General features: G+C 36.0%; 1 protein-coding gene across 2 annotated transcripts; it reads right to left on the bottom strand.

The window, feature by feature from the left end:
- Window positions 1-2,500: 2,500 nt before the first annotated feature.
- On the bottom strand, window positions 2,501-21,865 carry LOC149847708 (uncharacterized). 2 transcript variants are annotated; one of them, XM_089996383.1, is made up of 6 exons: window positions 21,666-21,865; window positions 6,356-6,491; window positions 4,442-4,579; window positions 4,209-4,342; window positions 2,937-3,031; window positions 2,501-2,791 (listed from the first exon to the last, which is right to left on the bottom strand). In XM_089996383.1, the coding sequence occupies exons 1-6, from the start codon at window positions 21,707-21,709 to the stop codon at window positions 2,754-2,756; spliced, it is 585 nt and encodes a 194-aa protein (XP_089852509.1). In that variant the 5' UTR covers window positions 21,710-21,865; the 3' UTR covers window positions 2,501-2,753. The 2 variants fall into 2 exon arrangements, with proteins under 2 accessions (XP_089852509.1, XP_089852434.1); XM_089996308.1 differs by having other exon boundaries at window positions 2,501-3,031; window positions 21,666-21,851.
- Between the last annotated feature and the right edge of the window lie 931 nt (window positions 21,866-22,796).

The raw sequence follows: 22,796 nt of genomic DNA, 5'->3' as shown, positions 1-22,796 counted from the left end.
TTGATGTATACTCACCACTTTAATCTGATCTAAGAACTTTAATGGATTATTCAAGTTGCTTTTTCATAAAAATTTTATAGTGTATGAATTAATCAAATGCTTCAGAATTATGATTGATCAAGTAAAGTCATACCGTGAATAATCATTAATGAAAGTGATAAAGTAAGACTTATGAGATCTTGTTTGAATAGTAAGAGGACCACAAATATCAATGTGGACAATTTGCAAAAGATCCCTGTTACACTCAACTTTTAAAAGAGGAGAACGAACTATCTTCTCAGAAATGCATGGCTCACAAACAAGATAATGAAAATAAGGGTTGCCAAGTATCAAGCTCAATGATGAGAGTCATTTCATCTTTCTAATACTAATATGTTCAAATCTTAAGTGTCACAAATATACATCATCATGTGATATGTCCAAACACAAATCAAAAGAGGGAGCAACGATATAAGGAGAAATAGTCATGTTCATGACATTATCAATCATATAAAGATCATTCACAATGGAGCCAATAATGATAGATGAACCATTAGCTGACTTATATTGCAAATACACACGATCACTAGAAAACATAATGATAAATCCAGTTGTAGTAAGAAGCTTAATTAAAAGGAGGTTTTTTTTATGACCGTGGCATACAGAACATTTCTAAGTTCAATGCTCATATTCTTTGTTTGCAAGAGATGTATCAACTCCCAAGACCTCAACTTTAGCATTATTGTCCATATAGCAATAATGTTTTCTTGTTGGTATATCTCCCAAAAACTAATAAAATCATCTTTGTGATTTGCAATGTGACAGGTGCATCCACCAACTAGCTACCATTTGCAACATCTTGTAGATATGTCAGTGTCCAATGAGAAAGTGTATTCAAACTTATAATGCCCCATGTCCCCGCAAGCATAACGCTTAATATTATTCTTCATAGAGACATTGATCTTTCTTTAGGACAAGTTGGGGTTAGCAGACCCCTACCAGTTATACAACTATACCATTGGATTTTGAACTTGTAGTGTCCCAACACAAGGTGACATATGTACTAGCTGCTCCTACCAAACGAGCGGAGCCCCCGTTGGTGCACAAACCATTTGTTGGTGACATGGGGTTTTAGATCAAACAGAAAGAAACTGGTCTTAACTAAGAACACACAGTTGGTGCATAAAGGCTCTGCCTTCCTCCTTGTTAGGAGTGACCATGGTTTGCTAGCTAAAATAAGATGACCATGGTTTGAAACTCACATGAACGTCCCTTATTACAAGGTCGAAGCTGGGTGTACTCTCCTATGGGCACGAGGGGCCTCAATATGCAATAGGTGACAGGTGGGTTTTTTTTTTTAAAGGTGGTAGGTTAGGATCGATAAATAACCTATAGAACTTAAAAATATCGATGATATTGATATATTTGAATAATAAAAAAATTTGATTCTTAAGTTTTTCTAAGAAACTGATTAACCTAGTGAACCAATTTTAACAACATCGCCATAGATGGTAAATTTATTATGGGTAACTCTCAATTAACCGTCTCTATAAAGCATCGAGAACAAAGTCGGATGGTGGTAAATTATAGGAGAACAAAAAAAAGTTTGATTGTGGTACCCAAAAAATGCAATATTTTCAACATGGATTTTGAAAATATCAGGTTGCTATTTTTTATCATTATATTAAGACTAAAATAATTTGTAGTTATTTTTTATTTTTATATATGCTACTAATTGTTCAAAAAAGCCCAATTTTTCGAAACATCGAGAGATTTTCCCAACGGGACTTGTTATGTTGGTTTCATTCCACATAAAGCGCATTGTTGACCCTATATTTTCCAAACAGCTGGCCCTTGTTTTTGGAAATGACACTATAGAACTCATCTTATAAGGTGGTAAATAGGCCAGGTAGAGGAATTTGCAAAATTTGGCTACCCCAAATCCGAATCGACCCAACTCTCCAATGTATTTTGGGATCCGAAATCGGACCCGTTTTCATCCATATCATCTTACTTCAGAGGCGTTGGAGAACTGTTTTTGCTACATACAAGAAACGGTAGGTTTAGCCGTTTAGGTAGTAAATTTATTAGAGGTAACCTCCACCTAACCATCTCCATTTGTCTATTTCTTCAAAAATACAAAAAAGTCTTGAAAACGTCATTTTCAAAAGCAAAGTCCACTGTTTCTTAGAGACGCAAAGGTGACGTGTCCATGCACCGTAGTTCAAGAGTGCGGATCAAGTCAGGGGCACCCCACGATTACCGTCAAGGGTCCCTTTGATGCCATTCATCCATGTGATGAACATCCCAAAAGCTATGGTTTTGCGTTGTTTTGAATCATCTGTTTCATGTGCTCTAGATCTTGTTCATCCAGAGCATCCACGGCTCTGACAAATTTTTGGAACCCATCTAAGATGTCGCTCACCATATGGATGAACAGCATCAGAAGGATCCCAATGCCCTAGCTCACAAAAGACTCCCTCAGGTATTCGTCAAAAGGATCGAAACTGGATCAGCTAAATACATAGGAAAGTCAAATCTGGATAGAGTTGAAATAGCCAAAATCATAAAATGTCTAGATCTGGTCCATTTGCATCCCTACCTATGGGGATGGAGCGACAGAAGTATTGAGAATCCAAGAAAAGTTCACGGCAAGACAATCGTGTCAAGTGGAAGTGCAGTGACCTTGAGTAATATGGGACCTCACCAATCAAGAACTACCATAACCACTTTTGTTGTTGCGGGGGGAGGGGCGGTTGCAACTCCACAAGCGTTCACCATGTACAAAGTCTCATCTCAAACCATTCAAGGCCTTACAGAAATCAGTTTTGTGTCACCATGCATGAAAACAGGAACAAACATTGCCATTAATAATAAACAGCAATTTCCGTGTTATTGTGGTTGCTGGTTTTGGTTTCTTCTTTGGAGAATAAAGGACCCAATCATGACAGCAATACCGGTTATCGCAATCGTAATCATAAGCCTTCTCTTTGATGCATCATGCCCTTGTCCCCTACGACCACCTTGTTGTCTCGCTGGTACTCTCCCATCCCTTCAGATGCAAAAAAAAAAGAACAGACAAAACAAATGGCTATCACTTTTTAAAGACCTGTCGTGACTTTTGAAGATGAGATTTAGTGAAATTGAAGGTATGCTAGTCTTACATTGATTGGTCAGCATCTTTGGCAACAATGACATTAACAATAAGAGAGAGAATAGCATCCAATGTTTTCCCTAGCCTAAATTCAAGAAACCAGTGCACCTTTCATCTTGACAGTTGAGAATCTCAGTTGATTCATAGTCAAAAGTTTTAAGGACCAATTTTATATGGCTCAATAGAACCAATTCCTTGATGGAGTCCTCTATATATTGCTTAACATCCACACCACATTTTAGCCATGACTATATTATATGGTACCTGTTCTTATTATTCATTTTGCATGCTGCAAAGGACAGAAGGGAAAATCCCTTATCAGAGATAAGTAGATTCGTGAAAGAGGTATGTTTGATGGAATTCATTACTTGACATGACAATATATGTGCACTATATTGGATTATTGATGCATGTTTTTAGCATGAAGTCCCAGACTTTCCTGAACATTGTACATTTTGGAAGCAAGAAATATGCATGCAACACTCGTGGTCCATGTGATTAGGTATTGTAACGGTGTAACCTCACTCCAGGTACCAAGTTTATTTTATAATCAACAGGGTAGCTTCAACCTCTTCTCGACTCGCAATTGATTTCCCTTGCTATCAATCATGAAAAGTAGTTGGTAAAGGGAAAAGGGAAATTTTCTCCATTCTTACTAAGAACTCTGAAAGAGAGAAGATGGGGAGAGGGAGGAAGAACAAGTAGTAAAGCAATAACCAAGAAGGGCAGAAGAGTGAAAAGGAGAAACTAACAGAAAGAAAGACCGTCACTCAGAAAAAGCCAGGAAGAAAGAATGAGTCACCGGAATCAGAATGAGAGTTGAACGAATCAATGGACACAAGGGAAAAGTAAGGGAAAAATGACCCCAGATGAACAATGTAAAGGATGGAAAAACAAGAAACTGAAGTATTAAAAATATAACAAAGACAACCACGATGCCAATGTAATGAATGAAACAAAATCCAGGTTGATCACTATGAGCATAAATTATAGGGAACAGATACAGAGCAAAAGATGCAGTAAATAAGCACTTTGAAAATAAAATTAGGCTATGATATGCAAATAATTGAAATACCTGGAAGATTCTGCTGCGTCAGCATCTAAACCATTGCTGGTGCTAGAACACTTAGCTTCATGACTTAATCGCTCTCGCAGTCTAACATATTTTCTACAATGTTCACAACGCTCAGTTCTATTCCCGCATAATTCCTAGAATTAGAGAGAGAAATTATAATAAATCCATGCAGAAAATAGATGCATTCCACAACAGGAAATATTACATAAAAAAATGTGACAGGTCAATAATACCTGATGCTTAGAAAGATCAACGGCAGGCAATGGGAACTCACAGTATTCACATATAACTATCCTTTGCGGACATTTTTCATCTTTATGAAGAGCTAATACTTCACGGTCTATTGTCTGATTGCATAATGAACAAACCACCTGCTTCCATAGAAATCCTATTACAGAAAAATGCAACGAAAAACCAACAGAACAGCTGTAGCAAGTAGAAGGCATTTGTCTCCATCACGAAAAAAAGGAACCAGGGTTGTGTACTGAATAGGCATGTATCCTGGGAAAATCTGAACTTTTCCTTGCAGGAGATGTTATGACACAACAGGTGAAAATATTAGTTCATAGAATGTCATTCATGCAGCTTTCTAGAGTTTGTATTCACTAAAAGAAGCTGAAGTATATGTATTTTATCTTCCAAACCCCAACTTGTGTAGCAAAAGCATGTAGTAGGTAGCGAAAACCACTTTCAGCTTTATGCTCCAAGTTCAGTTTACGATTTAGAGAAGGGGGTAACAGTCAAAGGACAGAGGCTGACAATCTTGGCTAAGGCAAGAGAGGAAAAACAAAATGTGAAGGAAAGGGAAGGGAGAAATAGGGAAACAAAACAGTAGAAGAAAGGCAGACAAAAGACCAAAATATGTTTTCAGAATATTAGGGCCTGTGTCACATAGGTTTGGGTGTGAGTATGTAGAGTATGACACTTCAATATCTCAAAGTATAGGTACAGGGTATGGATATTATTTATATGTATTATTTTTTAAGAAAAGAGTGTAAATATGCATATTTGCATGTACATATGCATGTACCTATGTATGCAAATATTTATGTCTGTCTGTCTGTCTGTCTGTCTGTATGTATGTATGTATGTATGTATGTGTGTTGTATTAAATATAATACAAGAATGAAAGAAAACAACCATGACAAATGCATGAAATGATCCAACATAATAGATAATGAGTCAAGTTTGAATCAGGTCAGATCTGAAAGTAGCCTGACCCATACCCCCTTAAGTACCAGTGTTGACACAGCTCGACATGGGCATGTCACTCTTCTGGAAGTACCCATGTTATATAGAATTTAAGGCCAAATCAGTCATTTTGTGTCCCCTCAGCAGTTCCCTCAACAGGGTGTGACCTCAGGTGATTTTTTGATCAACTTTGAAAAGTTTTTTTTTCCTTCAAAATTTTCAAAATATGGAAAGCTGGGATCATAATGCAAGAATAGAAAGATATATTATTCAATTTTTCATGAATCGGCATCACTGTCAATGTTTTTGGATTCCTAAGAGTGTAATAATGTTCCAAAGAGCTTAACAAATCTAGGAGTCCTGGAGTATGATTGAGTTTGGAAAGATAAACCACCGGATTGATTTCCTTCAGATTTTGACATATGAACTGCAATAGATGCATGCAACCGGTAACAATCTGCCTAACCCCAGCGTGATAATACCAAAAAAAAGTTTTTTTCCTAAGTAGGTAACTTTTGGGAACTCCTCACGAAAATAGATATCTAAATGGAAACTCCTCTTTACTATATAAAACATCAGTGAAAGCCATATGACAATGCATCAATTTACGAGTTTCCAATATGAAGAGAATGAAGAGCAACATTTGAGGCCGTCATCTCGCAATCATAAAAATAATATCAAGACAAAACCTTGGATTAGATAAATGACCAGATTCCTGTACAGAGGTCAAAGCAGTGAAGCAGCCTTTCCATTATGAATGTTTGTGCATGTGTGCATGGGCGTGCATATGTATGTATCACAAAAGAACAAGAAAAGATCAGTATTTTCTCACAAAATAACAAACTCATAAATGAAGAAAAGATCCAGAAAAAAAAACCTTCCCAACATACAAGAATCTGCATGTCTATTAAGAAAACTCATTTTCATAGGGAAATCACAAAATACAGTGAGCATACCGGAGCATGTGTACTTGCATAATGTTCCTCAGCATGCCTTTTTGGTACAATATCTCCACAGATTTTACATTTTTCTAGATTTCTCAAGCAGTGCGCATAATGCAATTCAAAATTTGGAGTTGGGATCGCTCTGTCACTGAACACATGATTGAGACTTAAATTATTCAAAAGTTCTTTTGAAAGAAAGCATCAGTTAATCAACAGCACTAGATAATTCAGTATACAGAGTACTGATAATTTTTCAAACACCAGGAATCTATATGCAATTCAAAGCAGCAATGAATATCAAAGAGTACCCACACACACACACACACAGAGTAAATACATTCAGTTATTCATTTGATAAGATGAATTGATCCTTTCTCTTAATGGCATAATGGCTTCTTGTGCATGAGTTCTGTAGTTAACGTAAACAACCCAATCCCTTTTTTGATAAACCAAACTGTCTATCATAGCAAGACCAATCTCTATCAAGCTAATTGAAGAAGAAAATGTTGATATTTGGAAGGCCACCATCTTTATTTGATACAATAGATAATTTTGAGAGCAAAATCCAACATAGAGGAGCATTCCAAGAGTATAGACTTCAAGCTTATCCCCATGTCTATTACAAATGCATATGCAGTTGATATAGTAAAATTGGATGGAAAGATGGAATTGTGAGGAGACAATTCACCAACAAAGAGACTGGTACGAGGCGTGTTACGTCGGTCACTTTCTTTAAAGTAGTATTTGTCTGCCACTCAGGTGAAAGAGGTTGTGACGCCTACCTTAGAGATACAATGAGTCAGCCTCTTTGTTGAGCATAAGTAAATATGCCACAAAACACTTGATCGCCTTGAAATGATTAAGTATTAAGGACCAATAACCTTGTCTCTTTACTGCAGATTAGAGATAAGGTAATTAGGAACCTAACACAAAAATATATGTTGAAAATATGAAAATAAATGAAGAAGTTACAAGCAAATGAAAAAGGGAACTGAGTGAGAGAGATTACCCATTGCCCATTTGGTTGACACTTATATAATTGTGTAAGGGTATATGTGCCAAAGTTACCACTTTTTCCACATACCTCTTGAGATTCGACGGGTAGTTCCCATTTCAAACAAAGAAAGAGACAAACCGGTTAACCCTCTCAAAAGTTAAACTCAACTTTAAGATAATATGGTTTTGACCCTCAATGTGTACCCCTTCATAACAGTCACTCACTTTGATCTCCAACAATTACGACTGTTCAAATGGGTCAAAAAGTAACATTGGGTTTAATTCCAACCCAACCTAATCCGATTCCAAGGTCTAAGTCAAAGCCAAGGCAATGACTTACACTTGGGCTTGGGCATAATCATGTGCCAATGCAAATGACTCAAGCAAGAGGAGGATATATAAGCTCTCTCCAACTTTTCTTCCTATTCAATATAGGACTAGAAATTTAACTTATAAACTATTTTGTTAGAAACCCAAAATCAATAAGTCAAATATACACAAGACATAATGTTCACTAGAAGAAGAAAAAACTTCACTATAAGACAAAGATAATAAGGGAGTTTAAAGACTTTACAAAATTTCAACTAACCTCATTTAAAATTTTAAAACCAACCCAAAATTATTTTGAAATTACTATTTTTTTCAACATTCTCTCCTAATTTCAAAATAATTTATGTATGCAAGTCATTCAAGGCTTATCAAATAGTAGGCATAATTGAAGGTACCTGTGGGTTTGAACCTTCATTTAATGTAAATACATCAAGATTCACCAAGGTGATGGAGTGAATTAAATCCTGAACTCAGGACCTTGATTGATGAATCGGATATATCACATACATATTATTTCAAGTGTTCATATAGTCGTTTATTGAACTCAGCACATTTCGTCCTTGTGCTTATCCCCATCTAGTAGATGCTCTAGAGATTGCCCAAGTCTCATAGGAAGAGGCCCCACTTCCATATCTACACAGGTGAGTCTATCAAAAGAATTCTATAACTAAATTTCTTAAACCTTATAAGCCTATGGACTAAGAGACTTAATATCATCATATTTTCTGTTACAGTCACAAAAAAACTTCTTCTAGAGATGAAGCTAGGAAACTCTTAGCAATTTCCTAAGAAATTCTCATTAATTTCTTCAAATTAAGTACTTAAATTTTCAATCTCTCAATAACTTATTTTTTCCTTTAAACCTAGACTTTGTGATCTCCAATAACTCTAGGTAGGGTTTTCATTATTGGTAATTTATAGTATTTATAGGCTTTAGCACCATCCCTCTAGAAGTTTGATATACTAAATTTCTTGTAAGCCCTTTTGCAAATGGATCAACCAAATTTTGAACAGATTTGACATAATTCAAACTAATTGCTTCATTCTTGAGTAATTCTTTTATATAGTTATGTCTAAGACTAATATGCCTTGATTTTTTCACCATAAACCTTACTTCCTGCTTTCAATATTGACGACTGACAATCATAATGTATGCATATAGCAAGTAAAGGTTTTTTAATTAATGGAATATCCATTAATAAAATCCTAAGCCATTTGACTTCTTTATACGTTGTTGGTAAAGCAATGAATTCTGCTTTCATCGTGGAATGGGAGATACAAGTTTGCTTTTTAGATCCCCATGCAACAACACCTCCACCAATAGTGAAGATATAACCACTAGAGGCTTTAGATTCATTAGAATCTGTGACCCAATTCGCATCAGTAAATCCTTCTAAAACTCTAGGGATTCACTAAAGTGAATTACATAATCTATTGTTCTTTTAAGATATTTAAGAACTCTAGATATCACATTCCAATGGACTACTCCAAGACTATGCGTAAATCTATACAACTTATACACAATAAACACAATATCAAATCTAGTATAATTCATAGCATATATCAACTTACCAATAATGTTAGCATACTCCAATTGAAAAACACATCTACCTTTATTAGGTTCTAATTTAACATTAGTGACATAAGGTGCAGTCACAAATTTACAGTCATAATGATTATATTTTCAAAGAATTTTCTCAATATAATGTGATTGAGATAATGCAAACCCATTATTAGTTTTAATAAGTCTAATTTCTAAAATCATGTCTGCAACACCCATGTCCGTGTTAAAATTAGAAGATAAAAATTTATTTGAATTTTGAATATGTTGTTTACTAGAATTCAACATATCATCTATATAAAGACAAATGATAAGACCAACACTACTATGTATCTTAACATAAACACATTTATCAGCATAACTAATAACAAAACCATTAGCAAGCAAAACCTTATCAAACTTATCATGACATTGCTTAGGGGCTTGTCCCTCAAGAATAAATCCTTTAAATTGTTTCATGTAAATCTCTTCATCAAATTCACCATTTAGAAAAGTGGTTTTGGCATCCATTTGATGAATTTCTACATGATAAACAACAACAAAAGGAATTAACAATCTAACCGTAGCAATGCGATTGCGAGATACCGATGCATGCGTCCAAAAAGTCTATTCCTTCTTTTTTATTAAACCCTTTTGCAACCAATCTTGCTTTAAATCTTTCTATGATACCATTTGATCTAATTTTCTTCTTAAAAATCCATTTACAACCCATGATCTTAGTCCCAGAAGGTGAGTCAACTAATTTCCATGTATTATTATGCATTATTGACTCTATCTCATCATTAATAGTTTTTTTCCAAAAAGTTGCATCATGCAAAGACATAGCTTCTTGATAAGTTTTAGTATTATCTTCAATCAAATAGGTTAGAAAATCTGGCCCAAAATTTTTCTCAATCCCAAGTCTTTTACTTCTTCCAAGTTCCAAATTTCTTTCATTTGTGGCATTTGTGTCATGTGAAATAGAAGCACCATCATGTAAAGTAGGTACATTATTCACTCTAGTTTTAAATGGCATAACATTTTCAAAAAATTCAACATTAATATTTTTAAAAATTGTATTTTTTTCAAGATTTAAAAGTCTATAAGACTTACTATTATGAGAATATCCCATAAACACACAAATAATAGATTTAGGTCCTAACTTAAGTCTTAGTTTATCAATTATCCTTGCTTTAGTAAGGCAACCTCATACTCCAAAATAATTAAAATTAGGCTTTCTATTTTTCCACAACTCATATGGTGAAGTTTTAATTCTAGAATTTGAAATTATATTCAATATATAGCATGCAGTAAAAGGAACTTTCCCCCATAAGTCAAAAGGAGCATCAGAATTAAGAATCAAAGCACTAACCATTTCTATCAATGGTTCTATTTTTACGTTTAACATTTTGTTGGTGTATATGAGGCACAATGGTTTGACGGGTTATAACATGATTATTACAAGAATTTATGAACTCATTAGATGTATACCCTCCTCCTCCATAGCTCCTAATATGAACGATCTTTTTATTTAAATTTTTTTAACTCCATTATTAAAAATTATGAATTTACTAAGTGCTTCATCTTTTCCTTTTATCAAGTCACATGTGTATCTTGAATAGTCATCTATAAAGGTAATAAATTAATTATTACCTCCATGTGATGGTCTTCTCTTAAGATCATATATATCACCATGAACAATATATAGAAGTGTATTACTTCTTGATAATTTAGGAAAAAGATGCTCAGAAAATTTAGATTGAACACAAACTGGCATTTTTCATGATCACAATTACTCACATTACCAAGCAACAAAACATCATTCATTAATTTACAAACGAAACCATAATTATATGTCCTAATCTATCATGACATAAAGATAAACTTTTACATATCATATAAGCTATGTAGTCAAAAGCGCTGACTAGGCACCGACTAGTCCGCCTAGTAGGCCTAGGCGTAAGTAAAACGCCTAGGCTTTGCAATTTCTACGTGGGTACCTTAAAATGTACCAATTTTGCCGAAAAGGCATCAATTAGGCAGCCTAGTTAGCACCTAAGCTGCTCTCGCCTAGGCGTAAAGGTGGTTCAGTTATTTTTTATTATTATGTATAATTTTTAAAAAACATACGAAGTGAGGGGGTTAATTTTAAATGACTATGTTTTTTATATATGTGTGTGTGTTATTTTTGTTAAAGGCTGAAAGTGATATATATATATGTATATGAATTTTTTAAAACATCTTATTACCAAAAGAATTAAACATATTTTTATGTATATTTTGTGTACCTTTTTTTTTTAATTGGGGTACCGACTAATCCAACCAGTCTTACCCAGTCCTTGAGTAGTCTTTTTAGGAGTCTACCGACTAAGCACCACCTAGCGCTTTTGACTACATAGCATATAAGTCAAATGATTATTCTCATTTATAACATTAAGCTTAAACATCTCATTGGTGGCATATCCTTTGCATACAAATTTTTCATTTTTAGTAAGTACAAATCGATCAGACTCAAATACAAGTTTGGAGCCACTCTTGTTCAATAGATACCCTAAAACCAAGTTATTTGGACATCGGGTGCATGATACACATATCTAAAAGTGAAGACATTCCTGGAGGTGAAATGCAAACCCACACTCCCTTTTCCAATTACTTTCACTGAAGATAAATTTTCCATAAACAAATTATGACCATCCTTCACCCGTTCATATGTTTTGAACGCATTTTTATTGTTAGATATATGCTTAGTGGATCCAGAATCTACCCACCACTCATTTTCCTCTCCTACCATATTAACTTCAAAGATCATAGCAACAAACTTTTTTTCTTTTCTTGTGGCGTAGATTGATTCCCATTCTCTATGAGATAAAAGCAATTTTAAGTAATGAGCCCTCTCTTGCCACAAACATAACATGATCCTCCTTTTGATTTTTCTTTCTTAAACTTCAAATTCTTCTTAGGCTTATTAGGATACTTAAAATTGGCATGCTTAGGGTTCTTCTCTAGGCTACGCTCTACCACATGAACATTAGAAGTTTTCTCTACCATATTTTTTATGGATTCTAGTTTCTTCTTCAATTCTAATGTGTTGGAGCAATTCCCCTAAGGTCATTGGTTCTCTATGATGTTTGAGTGTTTCTATAATCCTTTCAAGATTTAGGTAATTTACCAATGATAACAGAAACCTGAAATGTCCCATCTAATTGCATGCCTTTAGATTTGATCTTATGAATGATAAGTTGAAGTTCATGCACTTGTCTAGAACCGGCTTATCATCATTGATCTTAAAATCTAAATATAAACTCACTAAAAAATTCATGTTGTCGTAGTCCTCGGTTTTTTATTTCTTTTCTAATGTTTCTCATAGATCCTTTGTCGTTGCCATGCTTGAATAGAGATCAAAGAGAGGATCGATGAAGGCAATGAGAATATGACCCTGACATAGGTAATCATCATGCTCTCACTTCTTCAATGTTTAATTAGAAATATTGACGAAGTTGTGGTTGCATTTGTTCCATTGGTGTTAGTATTAAGAGAAGGATTTGTAATGAAAAGAGGCGGAAGCACCAATAGAGCAAAAAGCACTCTTTAAGAGTGACCTCAAGAGCCAAGAACACAAACACTAAAAGTGCACACACAAAACTCTCAAAAGTAGAAAATGACTTAAAGTCATAAGATGGATTTATTGAAGAAAGGAAGAGAAGGGTGAAAACCCATTGCTTACAAGAGGAGAATACCTCCTCTATTTATAGAGGAGGGAGTGTAAAGGAAGGGACCACAAGGGGCTCCCATGTAGTCGTTGGGAGCCCCAACGGTCATAAATTTGACCGTTGGGGCCCCAACGACTACATGTGTGGGGCCCTTGTGGTCTTACAAAAAAGAGAAAAAGAAAAAAGAAAAAAGAAAAAAGAAAAAAGAGAAAAAAAGTAAAAAGTAAAAAGGTTACATTGTGGTTTTACAAAAATACCCCTATCGGGTATTTCAAGAAAAAGGAAACTGTATATATATACATATATGTATATATATACTTATATATATACAAATGTATATATATAAGTATATGTATATATATATACATATTTTAACACGCCCCCTCAAACTTTACGGGGAGAAGACCGAAAGTTTGCTAAGAAGAAACATAAATCGTGGAGTTGGGAGCGCCTTGGTAAAGAAGTCAGCTAGTTGATATTCTGAAGTAACATATGGTAATGAGATAGTCCCTCTGAGATATTCGTCTCGAACATAATGGCAATTCATTTCGATATGCTTGGTCTGCTCATGAAAAATGTGATTGATGGCAATGTATATCGCACTTTTGTTATCACAGCAGAGCTTGGTGGGAGTGGAAATGGGGACGCCCATGTCACCAAGGAGACTCCTGAGCCACACGATTTTCATAGTTGTCATTGCCATGGCCCGATATTCAGCTTCAGTGGATGACAGTGAAACCTTCTGCTGCTTCTTGCATCTCCACGAAATGAGAGATTCACCTAAAAAAATACAAAGACACGTAATTGAGATACGATCATTGGGATTTCTTCCCCAGTCAGCATCAGTAAAAGCAGTTAAGTCAAGAAATGAGGAAGAGGATAAGAAGAGTCCCTTGGAGATGGTATTTTTGATGTATCGCACAATTCTCATTACGGCCGCCATATGAACCGAAGTAGGTGCATGCTGAAACTGGCTTGCTGCATGAACCGCATGAGCTATATCTGGACGTGTGATGGATAGATAGGTGAGGGATCCGATTAATTGACGGTAGGGGTTTGGATCCTCAAGAAGAACACCATCTTCAAGTCTCAGTTTCGCATTGATAACTTCGGGAGTCTCGACTTTCTTTTCATCAGATATTCCTGATTTGGTACAAAATTCTGCAGCTAATTTCATTTGAGATAGGATGTATCCTCGCGCGGAATAAGCCACTTCAATTCCTAAAAAATATCTCAAATATCCAAGATCAGACATATCAAAAGTTTCTTTTAACATAGACTTTACATCATTTACTCCCTTTTTGTCATTCTCAGTGATGATCATATCATCAACATACAACAGAAGCATAATAATGGAGTCACCTGTCCTTTTAACAAAAAGAGCAGTGTCAGTATAGCAAGAAATTGATTAATACATTACTAAACCTGTCATACCAAGCTTTAGGAGCTTGCTTAAGTCCATATAAAGCCTTTTTTAATTTCAAAATTTTTCCATTTAAATTCATACCTGGAGGCGGTTCCATATAAACTTCTTCATTTAAATTACCATTCAAAAATGCATTTTTGACATCAAGTTGAAAGATTGACCATTTTTTAACATAGGCTATAGCAATAAGAGCTCGAACACTAGTCATTCGAGCAACTGGGGCAAAAGTTTCATCATAATCTACCCCATACTCTTGGGCATATCCTTTGGCTACCAACCTAGCCTTATATCTTTCCAATGAGCCATTACTCTTAGTTTTTACTTTAAAAACCCATCTACATCCAATGGGTTTCTTGCCATTGGGAGGATCAATGATTTCTAAGTTTGCGCCCTTTTAAGAGCATTAAGTTCTAGTTCCATAGCTTCATTCCAATGAGCATATTGTTTAGCATCATTGTAATGAGATGGTTCATGAAAGGAGTGAAGAGCAAGTAGGCATGCTCGAAAGTTAAGAGAAAAAGAATCATAAGAAACAAATTTATTGGGTATTTTGGAAATACGATTTGATTTTCTTTGAGAGGTCTTTTCGATTGACTCACTTTGAGAGAATTTTTCAAGGGCACAAGGATGATTTCTTTCATTGCTTCTAGAGTAGACTTGTATTTGTCTTGAAACATTTTCTTCTAAGTTTTGATCATCATTTGGATGTTCAAAATGATCTTCACTAAGAGGTTCACTAGGATCAATATGATCATCTATGATGTTTTCTTGAGGCAATAAGTCAAATAAAAAGGAATAATCAATATTTTCATTTGGTTGGTGCGAAAAACCATTTTCTTCTTCTAGGAATGTGACATCTTTTGAGATATAAAGTTTGTTTTTGAGCATGTCAAAACATCGATAACCTTTTTGTTTTTCGTCATATCCCAAGAAAATACATTCAATAGCCCTAAGAGAAAGTTTATCATTTTTGTGAGTTAGAACAAAGCATTTACATCCAAAAATTCTTAGTCTTTTATAATCGGGAGACATATTGTAAAGTTTTTCAAATGGAGAAAGATTTTTCAAAGAGGATGAAGGGGTTCTATTGATAAGATATGTTGAGGTTAGAACCGCTTCGGCCCAAAAAGATTTTGGGATATTTTTTGAAATTAATAACGTTCTTGTAGTTTCTATTATGTGTCTATGCTTTCTTTCCGCAAGACCATTTTTGTTGCGGAGTGTTGGGACAAGAACGTTGATGACAAATTCCATTTTCTTTTAAATAGCTTTGAAAATCATTGAACATATATTCGCCTCCCGAATCGGACCTAAGAATAGATAGATTTCCCAAAAATTGATTTTTAACCATTGCATGGAATTCTTTAAAGAAAGAGAAAACTTCGGATTTGCGACTTAGGAAGTAAATCCACGTAAATCGAGTGAAGTCATCAATAAAGACCACATAATACGAAAATCCTCCTTTAGACAAAATAGGGGAAGGTCCCCACACATCGGAATGAACAAGTTCAAATGGCCGAGTGGTAAAGTAACTTCTTTGAGGAAATGGAGTAGCTTTAGATTTCCCAAAAATGCAATCTTTACAAGTCATGTGATTGTCTTTACAAGTATTGTTCAAAAACGGAAAAAGAGACATTTTTACAAAATTTGGATGACCAAGTCTCTCATGCCAAATTCCAATACTTTTGTCTTTTACAAGATTGCAAGATGACTTAGATGAAAGAGTCAAAAAGTCCATAAAATAGAGATCACCCCTTCTATGGCCTTGCCCAATCAGCTTCCCTGACTGGAGATCCTGCACGGTGCAATCTTTAGGTGAGAGAGAGACTTGGCATCCATGATCGGTGATTTGAGAAACGAAAAAAAGATTTAAATTAATTTTTGGAACGATTCTTACTTTAGGAACGAAAAAGTTTTGAGAATTTTTAAAATCAAGTGTTTCAATACTTTCAATTTTCAATGATGTTCCATCGGCCGTTGAAACATAAAAGGATATGAGTTCGGAAAAAACATTTGAAAGAGAGTTTTTATGAGATGTCATATGAAAAGAAGCACCGGAGTCTAGTATCCACATACCTGGAGGTGATGAAGAATAGGCGATAGCGGCTCCGGATGTTGAAGAAGAAGTCTTGAGAAGATGTTGGAGAACTTCGAAGATATGATTAAGAGTCTCTTTGATATCTCCCTCTTTGGCACTTTCTTCTTCCTTCTTTGGAGAATTTTCTCCAATCGCGGCTACTTTTCCTTTAAGTTTGGGACATAACGGTCTAATGTATCCCAGTTCATTACAATAATGGCATATTATTCCCTTTCTAGGCCCATTACTATTTTTGTTAAAGTGAGGAGGTCTATAGGCTTTAACATTTGATCCGGGCCTAGTAACGGCCAAAACTTCATCACTCTTAATGCTTAAGCTAAGTCGAGTTTCCTCTTGGCATATTTCGGCAAGGGCGTCTTCAATAGGTAGGGCTTTGCTTCTATGGAGAAGAGATGCCCTAACTTGTTCAAATTTCAGGCGAAGACCATGAAGAAATTGAAAGAAGTGCTCATTTTCAATTTGTTCCCTTCTTAACTCAATATCTTCCGGAGCCACCCATTTAGGCTCAAAAAGAGCAAGTTCATCCCAAAGAGGGGTTAGAGAGCTAAAATAGTCTCGGACACTCATATCCATTTGTTTGGTGGAACGAATTTTTTCTTGACAAAAAAATTGTCGAACAAGATCCTTTTGGGTATACATACCCTTAAAAAAAAACCATGCCTCATTGGCCCTTCTAAATTTGGCAATATTAGCACAATTTTTAAGGTCTACATTGTTCATAAACCATGCCAAAATTTTGGCATGGTTACTTTCTCAATCCTCAACTTTGGATTGATGGTCATTGATAGATTTGATGCGCTCATCGCCATCTAAAGCTTTTTCAACCTCATTTTCGATTTTAGTGAGAACAAGAGAGGGTTCGGGAGTAGTTCACATAACAAAACCCCAAAGTTTCTTACCTCTTAGATGATTTTCCATAGCGGAGGCCCACATGAGATAGTTGGACCCATTTAGCTTAAAAGAAAGCTCCACTTTAGAATCACGTTCCATCGGCACCAAATTTCCTTCCTTCTTAAAATTTGAGAGGCACACGTTCCAAGATAATAAAGAAAAGCCCAATCACCAACCGAGCTCTGATACCATGTAATGAAAAGAGGCGGAAGGACCAATAGAGCAAAAAGCACTCTTTAAGAGTGACCTCAAGAGCCAAGAACACAAACACTAAAAGTGCACACACAAAACTCTCAAAAGTAGAAAATGACTTAAAGTCATAAGTTGGATTTATTGAAGAAAGGAAGAGAAGGGTGAAAACCCATTGCTTACAAGAGGAGAATATCTCCTCTATTTATAGAGGAGGGAGTGTAAAGGAAGGGACCACAAGGGGCTCCCATGTAGTCGTTGGGAGCCCCAACGGTCATAAATCTGACCGTTGGGGCCCCAACGACTACATGTGTGGGGCCCTTGTGGTCTTACAAAAAAGAGAAAATAAAAAAGAAAAAAGAAAAAAGAGAAAAAAAGAAAAAAGTAAAAATAAAAAGGTTGCATTGTGGTTTTACAAAAATACCCCTATCGGGTATTTCAAGAAAAGGGAAACTGTATATATATACATATATGTATATATATACTTATATATATACGAATGTATATATATATAAGTATATGTATATATATATATACATATTTTAACAGGATTTGTTGGAATAGTTACCATCAGGCATGGATCATGCAAAACATACACAATCTCCAGATCCATTAATCTAAACATTAACTTTTGTTGCCAATGCTTGAAGTTGGTGCCATCGAACCGAACTAACTTCTCCACTTCATGGTTGATGTGCTTTAAGAATGTTATTGTAGCCATTCCCGAATACTACCTTAAACTGTAGATTATTTATGAAATTGTTGAAAAAAAAAGTAGTTTCAAAATAATTCTGGGTTGGTTTTGAAATTTTAAATGAGGTTGGCTGCAATTTTGTGAAGTCTTTTAACTCATTTATTATCTTTGTCTTGTAGTGAAGTTTCTTGTCTTCTTGTAAACATTATGTCTTACACGTATCTGACTTAATGATTTTGGGTTTCTAACAAAGTATTTTATAAGCTAAATTTTTAGTTTTATATTAAAGAGGGAGAAGAGTTTGAGATCACTTATATATGCTCCTCTTGCGTTAGTCATTTGCATTGGCACATGACTATGCCCAAGCCCAAGTGTAAGTCTTGCCTTGGCTTTAACTTAGACCTTGGCATTGGATTGGGTTGGGATTAAACTCAACGTTACTTTTTGACTCATTTGAATAATGGTAACTATTCGAGGTCAAAGAGAGCGACCATTGTGAAGGGATGCAAATTGAGGGACAAAACCATCTTGTCTTAAAGATGAGTTTGACAAATGAAAGGGTTGACCGAATGAGAACTACCCGTTGAATCTCAAGAGGTATGTGAAAAACGTGGTGACTTTTGACACATACCCTTACACAATTATATAAGGGTCAACGGAATGGACAATAAGTAATCTCTCTCACTCAGTTTTCTCTATTCATTTGCTTGTAACTTTTTTCATTTTCACACATTTATTTTTGTGTGTTAGGTTTCTAATTACCTTATCTCTAATCTGCAGTAAAGAGACAAGCTTAATGGTCCTTAATACCTAATCATTTCAAGGCGATCAAGTGTTTTGTGGCGTATTTACCTTAGTTGTCAAAGGCAGTGACTAGGCGACCTAGGTGCAACCCCATGCCTAGGCAACCAGGTTTGGGCAGTGAGGCCCTATTTTACCACCTAGGCACTGCCGAGGCTTAAGCCTAGGTCAATCCACTTTTTTTTCGTTGACTGTATTCAACTTATAAAAAGGGAAAAAGGTCTATTTTCCTCCTTTTTCACCCCTCTCTCTCGCTCAGTTCTCTCTCCTCTCTCTCGCTAGGGAAGAAAAAGAAGAAGAAGGTCAACCTCTCTCTCTCTCTCTCTCTCTCTCGTCTGAGTCGTCTCTCGATCTCGATCCCCCTTTTTCTCTCTATGTTTTTAGATGTGTTTTAAGTCTTATTTGATTTTCTTTTATTTTAGTTGTTCTTACACGCTTAGAATTATACTCCTTATGAATTTACTGTTGACGAATATGCATTGTATATAAAGATACATTTATACAATGATTTTTGCATTGTCTTATTTTGATTATGATGCACAGTTGTTGTTGGCTATTTTTCCTATTATCTTATTTTGATTCGGATACAACTTATGAATTTACTGTTATCAGTTGCATCATGATTTGTTTATTTAATTATTCATTTCTTCTTCTTATTTGTCTATTGCTTGTATTATGTCTATTGTTGTTGTTAATTTTTTTGTATACATGATTTTATTTTTTGTATATTGTTCATTTACAATATTAATTGTATGGTTTGTTTATTCAATTGTTAATTTATTCTTAATTTGTTTGAGCAAGTTATGTAATATAATTGTTTTACAGTATTCGACGACATTTATTATTTGTCTATTGTTTATTGTTGATTGATTTTATATTGTATATATGTTTCTTATTAATTTTAGTAGTTTGTTTACATATTTTGTATGTTTTTTTATTTTTCTTTTATTTGGGGTACTGCCTAGTCAGCCTAGGCCTTTTTAGGGACTCACCGCCTAGGCACCGCTTAGCGCCTATGACAACTAAGGTATTTACTTACACTTTGAATGGTTGTGCTAGCCAACTAGAAGCACAACAAAGAGGCTGGCTCATTGTATCCCTAAGGTAGACGTCGCAACCACTTGCACCTAAGTGGGGGATGGATACTACCTTAAAGAAAGCGACTGGCATAACGCCTCTTTGTTGGGTGAATTGATTCCCCACAATTCCATCTTTCCATCCAATTTTACTACGATTGACACTTCTCTTGTTACTTAATTTCCACTGTTGCTACCAAATACATGCAAAACAGGCACTGCCCATACTCAAGTATGTCCACTCCAGTTTCTGCACCACCGATGCAAAACCAATAAAAATGGTATTGATTGGCTAACATGCAATATGCATGCCAATGCGAGGGGAGAAACAAAAGCTTCTCCACACATGTTATCTCCTATGTTAGTGCCACACACACGTGTGCATGCACATGTGCATGGACCTGCATATGCCCAATGTACAAAAGAAAGATTAAAAAACAAAAGGGCAGTACACAAGAAAACACAACATAAAAAGAAGAGCTACCAAATGTGTCATTCCCACTTCTGCTTGACCAACAATGCGGGTTGAGATAAGGTGATATTGAAAATCAACACCAATGGTGATTTTTCCAATATCCACCCTCATTATGGTGGTACGGAGCACCACATGGGGAGTCCTTTTAGGCTGCTCACAAGGGCATTTTCATACCACCTTTTGGGCTCCCTCAAGGGAATTTCCGTACCATCAGGGCATTTTGGTGGTACGGACATGCCTCCGTACAGGATGTGTGGTGGACATCTGATCCCAACCCCAACAATGCCTAACATGCCAACAGGAAACTAATGGAAAGGAATGGCTGAATGGTCCCAAAATTTTGCAGAATGAGAAATAAGGACTACCCCAATACACATCCCAATGAATGGGTCTTCCCCTTATAGATAAAATTACCCGGGACTACAAGCCAAAACTGGTAAAAACTAGCTTCCCTTGACCTCACACAATTGAGTTATAATATCTTGCATATACACAAGGCAAAGATAAAGAGACCATTGCAGTCACTTTTGGAGGTGACGTTATCACTCTTTCTGTTCATGATGATGCATGTTCTGGTGTAACATCTGAAAACACAAAGTAGAACCATTAGGTTGGTGATGTACCCTCACAAATTAAAACCTTACATCCCATCAACTAACAACAATCCCTTGCCTTCAATTTTATGCCTCCGAAAAGGAAAACAAAATCCACCCACGATCCTAAACTTTCTGCTAACCAAGCAATGCAATTGTAGAGATCAATTGATCGACAGATGTGAGCTACACAAAATCAATAACCCCAGTAAAAAATCAATTCAACAAATCAACATAATCAATAGCAATCACAACTCAGCCAATCGAATTGCCGAAGAATTGCCCAATCGAGGCGCCCAATTAAAAGGACAACATTCACATTAAATTCGCAATATACCACGAACCAACTTCTTCGAGAAATAGTTGCAAAACAAACAAGGGATCTCGGAATAAAATCCGCAAAAGAAAAAGGGAAATTAAAAAAAACGAGAAAACGCCTAATTCGTGTATAAAGACAGCGGAAAGAACAAGATTGATGTTGAAGGGGGAGGGAATTCGCTCACCAGTGGCTGCAGATGGTAGTGGAGGACTCTGGAGGGCTCACCATCGGCCCTAGGAATCGGAATTCACGGGCTTCCCACACGGAAGCGAGGAGAACGAACTCCTGGAATTCGAAATAGATCAAAGACCAGAGAGAGAGAGAGAGGAGTTTAACGTAGCACGAAATCGAACGAAGAGAAAAAAAAGTCAGCGATCTCCAAAGCGAACAAAAAAAGGCGGAGAGAAAGAGAGAGACGGAAGAAAGGACTCCCCTTTACGAATCCCTCGTGTATTTGGGTCGGTCTCTCTGTCTCTCTCTCACTTCTTCCGGTTAGCACGTGCGAATTCGTCCCCATCAACGGTCACACGTGCCGGATTGTGTCGGGAGACAGCGAGCCAAATTGACGGACGTAGCGCAAGCAAAAGCCACAAAGTAAAACGGAATTACCACACATTGGAAATAAGGCTATCAATGGGTCGGGTTTGTACTGGGCACCCGATTTGATCCGAACTCGAATTCTCGAGTATGGTCATTAAAAGGTTTGACCTGAATAAACCCGAGCAATATGCTGCCTGGGTTTGGGTTATGATTTTTGCCGGATACCTGAACCAACCCCCAGCTTTTTTGCCTAGTACCCAAGCCGACCCAAGTATTTTATATGTATTGTTAGTAAAAATGAATGTCTGAAAATATGCGGGTCTGGGTTTGAAATTTCATTTTCATGATCCGACAAAATATGAACCCGACAATTTGTTATACAGGTGGGTTTGGGTATACCCTGATGAGTCAAGTACCCGACTCGTTGAGTCTAATTTTTCACTCTGCTTTATTATGACGGTAGTTTATACATTTAGAAAAGGTGTGGCCGACGATTACTGCATTTGGCTGGTAGTTACCAAATCTAGCTTTTCACCAATTTTGGCAAATGCATAAACTATATCCTCAACCTTATTTTTCTAGAAAAAATATCAGGTGCAATGTGATGACACACTTTTAGTGTGCCGCGGCATATGATTACCCTTCATCTGGGGATAGGACCTGTCAGTTGTGAGGCCAAAGAAATAACGGAGGTGCAGCGCAATCGGATTGCACCTGATCCTCTCTCATTTTCCTAAGCTACCATCGCTAAGATAGTTTTATTAAAGGCATGTTT

This window comes from Nuphar pumila, chromosome 1, assembly GCF_984573655.1.
Source record: "Nuphar pumila chromosome 1, dmNupPumi1.hap1.1, whole genome shotgun sequence".
In the NCBI taxonomy this organism is placed as follows: Eukaryota; Viridiplantae; Streptophyta; class Magnoliopsida; order Nymphaeales; family Nymphaeaceae; genus Nuphar; species Nuphar pumila.
Note: the sequence above shows the minus strand (reverse complement) of the source record. Positions and strands in the feature narration are given on the sequence as shown.